At 51.3% G+C, this 8,781-nt stretch overlaps 1 protein-coding gene across 1 annotated transcript; it reads left to right on the top strand.

Annotated features, from left to right (window-relative positions):
• Window positions 1–379: 379 nt before the first annotated feature.
• Window positions 380–8,484, top strand: LOC117020110 (serine/threonine-protein kinase MARK2-like; the record flags this gene model as incomplete). Its single annotated transcript, XM_033102354.1, has 3 exons — window positions 380–2,476; window positions 2,584–3,077; window positions 8,378–8,484. Coding segments are annotated over exons 1-3 (2,698 nt in total), but the record flags the coding sequence as incomplete, so codon positions are not given.
• Between the last annotated feature and the right edge of the window lie 297 nt (window positions 8,485–8,781).

Raw genomic sequence — 8,781 nt, 5'->3', positions numbered from 1 at the left:
TAGCATAGTTAGTACATTTTTTATTGTTTATTAATAGTAATATTTTTGATATAGATAGTATATTTAGTTAGCATAGTTAGTACAGTTATTATACTACTAATAACTGTATATTTTTGATATAGTATATTTTTGATATAGTATATTTATTTTTGATATAGTATATTTCATTAGCAGTTAGTACATTTATTATTAATAGTAATATTTTTATACAGTTAGTATATTTAGTTAGCACAGTTAGTAAAGTTGTTATTAGCACAGTTAGTAATATTTTTCATATAGTTGGTATATAGGTAGCATAGTACAGTTATTATTAGTAGCAGAGTAGGAGTCATTAGTGTCGTCAGGTAGTGTAGTTAGCTAGTGTAGGTAGCCGGTCACCATGGCCCATAAATCTGCAGCCGCACTCGCTGCACAGCTGCGCCGTCTTGACCATTACGAGCTCCTGGACACCATCGGCGAGGGCCGCCACGGCAAGGTGAAGTTGGGCCGACACATTCTGACCGGGACCCAGGTAGCTATCAAAATCATCCAGAGGCAGGGCGTCCACACAGATCCGAGAGGTGGTCTGCGGGAAGTCCGCTGCATGCTGGGCTTGCGTCACCCAAACATCGTGCAATTATTCGAGGTGATCGACACCGACAAATCAGCATTCCTTATAATGGAACATGCGAGTAGAGGGAACTTGGGGCGTTACCTGGAGATCCATGGTCGCATGGAAGAAAGTGCGGCCCGACGCACCTTCCGGCAACTAGTGTCCGCGGTACACTATTGCCACGGAAAGGGGATAATCCACAGGGACGTGAAGCCACAGAACGTGCTCTTAGACCGTAACTTGGACGCCAGACTTGCAGACTTTTCATTGAGTACACCATTCAATGGCAGCAAGCTGAGCACGTTTTGTGGCACCCCCCTGTACACAGCCCCGGAACTCTTCCAGGGAGAAGAGTACGACGGTCCTCCAGTGGACATCTGGAGTCTGGGGGTGGTGCTGTACCACATGGTCACTGGCACCACCCCTTTTAAGGGAAAGGACTTGATGCAGCTGGTGAAGCAGATAAAGAGCGGGATCTATGCTGTACCACAGTACTTAACAGTCGAGCTGCAACACCTCCTCGGCAAATTAATCACCAGGAACCCCGCGGACAGAAGTTCCCTAACGGACATCCTGCCAGACCTGTGGCTCAACAGCGGCTACCTGGAGGAGCTCAGGCCTTTCGCTGAGCCGGATAGCTACGACCTGGACCCCCATGTGGAACGGCAGATGCTCCACATGGGCTTTGAGCGGGAGGACATTCAGAACGCGTTAGCACAGAACACGTACGATAATAACATCATGGCGACGTATCTGATGCTAACTGCGGAGAAGTCCAGGGACCCGAACCGCCCCACCGTGTTAAGGCCCTTCAAATTGATTAAGCCTAAGGGCTTTGATCGCTCCGCAGATACGGAGGCTGAGACACAGGCGCGGCCAAAGGACGTGGAGCCAGGGCAGGGGACCGAGGATGCCGCAGGACCTTCAGGCAGCCCGAGGTCCAGGAAGGCCACACCCGGACCCAGCCCCAAGTCCATGAAGGCCGGTCTCCAACCCAGCGCCAAGGGGAAGAAGAAGGTCACGCCGCGACACAGGCCGCAGCTGAAGACCGCCTTTCCCAGACCCAGTCCGAAGTTGAGAAGAGCCACTGCCCGAGCCAGCCCAAAGTACAAATGTGCCACTCCCAGAACCAGCCTGAAGTCCAGGACCGCTGCCCTCCCACCGGACTCAGACTCGGACTCGGACTTGGACTCGAGGCCCACCACTCCTCCACCGACGGCGGAGTCAGGGGTGAGTCCCACCCCTCCCCCACCAACGGCGGAGGACTCGAGGCCCACCCGTGCCCCACCAACGGCGGGGTCAGGACCGAGGCCCACCCGTCCCCCACCAACGGTGGAGTCAGGGCCGAGGCCCACCTCTCCCCCACCAACGGCGGAGGACTCGGAGGACTCGAGGCCCACCCGTGCCCCACCAACCGCGGAGTCAGGACCGAAGCCCACCCGCCCCCCACCAACGGTGGAGTCAGGGGTGAGTCCCACCCCTCCCCCACCAACGGCGGAGGACTCGAGGCCCACCCGTGCCCCACCAACGGCGGAGGACTCGAGGCCCACCCGTGCCCCACCAACGGCGGAGTCAGGACCGAGGCCCACCCGTCCCCCACCAACGGTGGAATCAGGGGTGAGTCCCACCCCTCCCCCACCAGCGGCGGAGGATTCGAGGCCCACCCGTGCCCCACCAACGGCGGAGTCAGGACCGAGGCCCACCCGTCCCCCACCAACGGCGGAGTCAGGGGTAAGTCCCACCCCTCCCCCACCAATGCAGGACTCGGACTCGAGGCCCACCCGTCCCCCACCAACGGCGGAGGACTCGAGGCCCACCAGTGCCCCACCAACGGCGGAGTCAGGACCGAGGCCCACCCGTCCCCCACCAACGGCGGAGTCAGGGGTGAGTCCCACCCTTCCCCACCAGTGCCGGACTCGGACTCGAGGCCCACCCCTCCCCCACCAATGGCAGAGTCAGGGGTAAGTCCCACCCCTCCCCCACCAATGCAGGACTCGGACTCGAGGCCCACCCCTCCCCCACCAACGGCGGAGGACTCGAGGCCCACCAGTGCCCCACCAGCGGTGGAGTCAGGACCGTGGCCCACCCGTGCCCCACCAACGGCAGAGTCAGGACCGAGGCCCACCCGTCCCCCACCAACGGTGGAATCAGGGGTGAGTCCCACCCCTCCCCCACCAGTGCCGGACTCGGACTCGAGGCCCACCCCTCCCCCACCAATGGCAGAGTCAGGGGTAAGTCCCACCCCTCCCCCACCAATGCAGGACTCGGACTCAAGGCTCACCCCTCCCCCACCAACTGCGGAGGAGATGAGGACCACCACTCCTACACTCAAACGGGATCCGAAGTATGCCACCCCTAGACCAGCCCCCCAGTATGGCCCTGGGGACTCTTCCTCCACCCATAATACCAGCAGCACCAGGAGCAGTAGCAGCAGCTGTGGAAGCGCAGAAGGAAAAAGCCGGGGCCGGCGGGGACTGGCTAGAAGGTGCTTCCATTTTCTAAGGAAGCTTTGTTGCCTCCCACCTAAGGAGGGGTACTACAAAAACAATCAAATAAAGCCCATTTAAATTTCAGACAACAAGCCAGGGTGTAGTGCAATGGATCCCGCCGACTACGCCATGTGTTGTGCCGGGCGTCCGGCGGGGTATCCTGCCGACTACGCCAAGTGTCGTGCGGGGTGTCAGGCGGGGTCTCTGGTCCCACTCCCCACACAAGAACGCAGGACATGGTGAGGCCAAAAAGGAACACTCACAGAGCCATAGGTAGGGGAGTCACACCACTATACTCTCGCTGGCGGCTGGGTTGGAGACACAGGAACCAGGAGCAACACAATTCTCAACCCTCACTGTGCCGCTTGCAGGCTCAGCCACCATCTTCTTGCTAGCTCCCCCTTTTTCTGCTAGCCTAGCCATGGCAGTTATATTAGTGCCCAATGGCTCACTGGTTACAGCTGACGGCCAACTAGCCACAGCTGCTGGCCATTTGATCACAGTCGATGGCCATTTACTATCTGAGCCAGCACCTTTCTATGTGAGGCCGAGAGCCTGGAAACTGCTTTTTGGGGCTCTGTCCCCACACTCCACCCCTACAGGGTCTCGCCTCACAATCTACGTGACAAGCGTCTTCCGCGAGGGGCCCTGTGCGAGGAGCCTGGAGGTGAATGCTATTTCCTGGACACAGCCAAGCTCTCTGGTCACAGCCAGGGTTTCTTAGGGCACCACCAGTACTTCTGGGCACAGCCAGACTTCCTGGACTTCTTAGGGTACCACTAGTCTACCCGGGCACACGAGGGCCTCTCAGGGCACTGCCACTCTCTCTGGACACAGCCAGACTTCCTGGACACAGCCAGGGCTCTCAGGGCACTGCCACTCTCTCTGGACACAGCCAGACCTCCTGGACTCAGCCAGGGCTCTCAGGGCACTGCCACTCTCTGGACACAGCCAGTCTTCCTGGACACAGCCAGGGCTCTCAGGGCACTGCCACTCTCTCTGGGCACAGCCAGACTTCCTGGACACAGCCAGGGCTCTCAGGGCACTGCCACTCTCTCTGGACACAGCCAGACTTCCTGGACTCAGCCAGGGCTCTCAGGGCACTGCCACTCTCTCTGGGCCTCTCAGGGTACCGTGCTGGAACAACAGCGGCTCACAGTCAAGGTGCTTACATATTCTCAATGGTGGCCGGTCAAGACACAAAAGCAAATATCCGCCAGTTCCATTACATGGTGGTATGTTCCCAAAGAGTCAAGTGATCAATTAAATTAGGGATGGAAGGCAATTCCCCATAGTCCATAGTCATTTGCCAGGGCTGTCCTGGGGGTGAGGGATGACCTTGACCTCACCCTCAGCTCCCACGGAGGTCTCAGCAAGCCTTTCCTCCTGGGACTACAAGTCCTGCATCCGGGCTGTCTCAGCAAGCACTTTCCAGCCCACGGGCCGCAACAACCTTCGCTTTCTCTGGCCTCTGCTGGTTGGGGAACCGTCCACGTCTTCCCACCCCTCCACGGGGGTCCAGCTCTCAGGCAGCTGCTCCTCCTGGTCTTCCTGCAACTGAGTGTTCATAGGCACAAACTGCTCCACCGTCCTTTGGAGATCTTTGGCCGGCACCGTACCCTGCTCGCTGCGCCATGTGTCATGCGGGGAGTCATGAGGGGCAGCCTGCGGGGTGTCAGGCGGGGTATCCTGCCGACTACGCCAAGTGTCATGCAGGGTGTCAGGCGGGGTCTCATGAGGGGTCTCTGGTCCCGCTCCCCACACAAGAACGCAGGATATGGCTAGGCCAAAAAGGAACACCCACAGAGCCATAGGTAGGGGAGTCATACCACTATGGTCTCACTGGAGGCTGGGTTTACACGACGTGCGACCTGCTGTCCACTTTGCTGCCAACCGACCGACTCTCCTCCACTCTCTTCCACTCTCCTTCAGTCTCCTCCTCTTTCTCCTCTCTCCTCGACTTCCCTCCGTAGCCGCGGCAGTTATATTAGTGGCCAATGGCTCAATGGTTACAGCTGACGGCCAACCAGCCACAGCTGATGGCCATCTACTACCTGAGCCAGCACCTTTCTATGTGAGGCCGAGAGCCTGGAAACTGCTTTCTGGGGCTCTGTCCCCACACAGGGCTACAACAGGACTCCGGGGAAGCCAAGCCAGGCTCCCTGCAGTTTAAACACTGAACTAGACAAAGCTGATGTCCAGAGAGCCTGGCCATGTGAGTCAGGCTGACAAGAGTGAGTCTCAGACTGACAGAGAGTAGAGCCGTATCCAACATTTTTTCTTCCTCTTTGAACTTAGATGTCAGGTCATCTATTTTTCTCCTGTCTCTAGGGCTTTTCTCCCCAACCTCTTGACAATAACTATATTCATATTTTTCTCTACTACATGCTGCAACATATTTTTCCTCCAAATTTCAAGGCGTTGAATAAAGGTTAATTTATTATAGAAATCCACAGGAGAAAAGGAGGTCAGAGAATTTCCATGTTACTCATATGACTAAATATAAAAATATCTGAGGTTTTCTGAGGGGACGGTACATGAGACTGGAAGATATTCAGTCTTTTCCTCGGATGAAGGCACCAACTCAATCCTCAAATTGGGAGTTTTCTAATAGTTTGTTCATTTTTAAAGAATTTAAGGTGCTGTCCTATTTTGAGTTATGTTTTAGAATAGAGAATGGGGCAAAAAAAGACTTCCATTCCCACAAATACACTCTTTAATAAAAATTTCCCATAGATCTAACTATTTTCCTTTTGGATCCTATTTTTGGGGTATTTTTCAAAGCATGGGATTATTCACTTAATCTTTACAAATTAAGACAGGAAATCAATTTAGAATATAGAGTTTACAAATGTAAGTCACATTTTGCTTTTTTCATATTCAATTTGTGAGGCTCATCTTTGATTTTCATTGACTTATCTAACCAAACGAACAGGTAACATTTTAAATATTTGTCTGATGCTAATATCTGTGAATGTTTTTCCTGGGTCAATCAAGATACCAATATTAGATGTGACACATCATTTCTTTAAACTTTTTCACAAGATCTTTATGAAGATGAAAACTTGAAATTACACGCCAATTTTGGTGGCATATTGTCTAGTTAAGCCTAGTTAACTGGCCACACACTACTATAAGATGACTTTGCAAGACCCTTGAACAGTAAACTCTTAATAATTCTAGGGAGAAAATAAGCAGATGCAAAAAGGAGTATATATTTTAATATCTCTGAGGCAGTGAGCAAAATTACATTTGCTGATGAAGACACAAATAGGTATGGTTGCTTATGTGGGGAAAATGCTACTCTCTCGGGGTAAGATGGATTTCAGAAAGTTTCCCTTACTCATTTTTCTTATTACTGTGAATACTATTCTAGATGTGAGAAATTGTGCACATTTCTATATAAGAGCAACGAGTGAGATTTATTTTTATTACAGAATTATTAAATCAAGATACGGGAAGTTGGATTGTATTTTAAGAACTATATGAAGTAATTTTAAATTGAAGTCTTAGGCTAAAATTTCAGAAATGAGCAAAATAGTCTGATCCACAGCCAATGTTTGAAAAGAAGGTATTATCAAATTGGGAAAGCATGTAATGACAAAAGACTATTAGAAATCCACCGTTTTAAGTGAAAAGTTGTTATCTTTATGCTTATGAAAAACTATCCGGCCGACCCGGTGGAGCGGTGGAGCGCGGTGCTCCTAACGCCAACGTGGCTGGTTGGATTCCCACAGGGGCCAGTGAGCTGCGCCCTCTACAGCTCAGATTGTGAACAACAGCCCTCCCTGGAGCTGGGCTGAGGTGAGCAGCCAGTCTTTGCAGTGAGCTGCTGTGTGCTGCCCTGAGTGGCCGGCACCCAGCATGAGTGGCCGGCAGCCTGTGAGAGCTGCGTTGTGAGCCTTGGACTGACAACCAGTGACCCACTGCCTCAGCTCCGGGGAGCGCAAGACTCATAATACCAGCATGGGCCAGGGAGCTGTGTCCTACACAACTAGACTGAGAAACAATGGCTTGAACCGGAGTGGGGGCGGGGAGGCGGAAGAAAAAGGGGGAAAAAAATGCAATTCCCTTTAACAACAACAAAAATAGCTTTACATGCATCTGGAAATGACATTATCCAGTTTATATAAGGTGTGCCTCCCACAGTGCTCCATGAAACATTTGTGGGTTGAACGGACAATATGTTTTGTGGATTCATACGAGCAACTGTCTCCTCATCAAATTAAACCTTAGCTAACAAGCCCATCCCCTAAGCTCAGCAGTCTGAATTCATGGTCTGAAAGGACTGGCATCAACCAGCAAGACAAGGACATCTGAGAAATGTAGGATGGTCCAGAAGACAAGATTCCATATTGAAGAGAAGCAGAGCTTCGGTGTCTGCTTTCCAGGAGGTGCCATCCTGGAGTCTAAGCGGCATTGTTCTCCGGGTGTTAATTTTCTGGGTCTCTGGTCTTTCATATTATGGCTGATCAAATACAAATACATTTCTATAACTAGACTGCTGGAAACTTGCTCAAGTTTGACCCGTGACCTTCAGTTATGAAGAATGGATATGCTTGATTGCCCCGCACTGACACTGAGCATGTTCAATTAATGCTTACATTATAAAGAATGTGCAAACAACACAAACGGAAATTAAATCCTTTTCACTGTCTGCGTCTGAGCATTCATAAATTGAAATAAGTGTGAAAGAGCCGTCCTCAATCAATTTCGGCACCAGTCCCTGACCTGCTTACACTGTGTGTATCAGTAGACATTCCCTTAATTAAATGTGGTGCAGGGAGCATTAACGGCATTTAAAACAGAGAGAGAACAGAGGCTCGTGTCACTACCCGTCATGTTGTTGGGGAAAACAACAGGGAGATCGATGAAAAGCAACGCTGGCCGAAGAAAAAGCTGTTGTGCACATTATCATCCTGATTTCCTATGCTGAGTGATGTCAAAGCGAGACTCTGAGAGTGTCACTTGTTTTTCCTCAGCATTCTGTAGCAAGGTCTGAGGACTACAGGACAAGGCAGAGCCTCTACATCATTTTGAGAAATTTGGTCCCATTTTTGGTGTACTCGTGATTCATTTATGGTCTATTTTGACTCTGCTACAAACATTTTCAAGCCTTTTCTGACATTCCCTTTAAGCAACACAAGGAAGTTACTTTATTATAAGACACAACTTTCTTCCTAAAACATGAAAAAAAAAATAAAAAAAAGCAGTTCTCTCACTGGGCTCATGAACTGCTCTGATATGCCCTGATCCTGTATCCTCTCTTTCCTCCTACCTGCTCTGTCCTCTGCAGAGCCAGCAGAATGTCTCCCCCTGAGGTCACAGTCGTCCATGAGGCTACAGTCCCCAGGGAATCCCTGGATTCCTGGGTGACTGTCTCTATCCAGACCCCTGATAAAGGTGGGTCTTACCCTGGCTGTGGCTTTCATCCTCTGATGGTCTAGAAATGTTAGAAACTGCTCATTAAATGTTTTCACAGGGGTAGCTTTTTACTCACTTAGTTTGGAGCCTAGAAGGTCAGGATCTGACTGACTAGAAGTGGATTCTAGTCCACTCCAGGATTCTAGAGATGGATTCAGAAGGAGGTAGGAGGAGACAAGGAGAATATAACTTCTTGGGGTTGATTATAGTCGGTCCACAAAAGAAAATTCTGCAGAACCAGTTGGTGGATTTGCCTGCGGATAACGTTGCCGTTGA

Source organism: Rhinolophus ferrumequinum, unplaced genomic scaffold, assembly GCF_004115265.2.
Source record: "Rhinolophus ferrumequinum isolate MPI-CBG mRhiFer1 unplaced genomic scaffold, mRhiFer1_v1.p scaffold_86_arrow_ctg1, whole genome shotgun sequence".
Classification (NCBI taxonomy): Eukaryota; Metazoa; Chordata; class Mammalia; order Chiroptera; family Rhinolophidae; genus Rhinolophus; species Rhinolophus ferrumequinum.
Note: the sequence above shows the minus strand (reverse complement) of the source record. Positions and strands in the feature narration are given on the sequence as shown.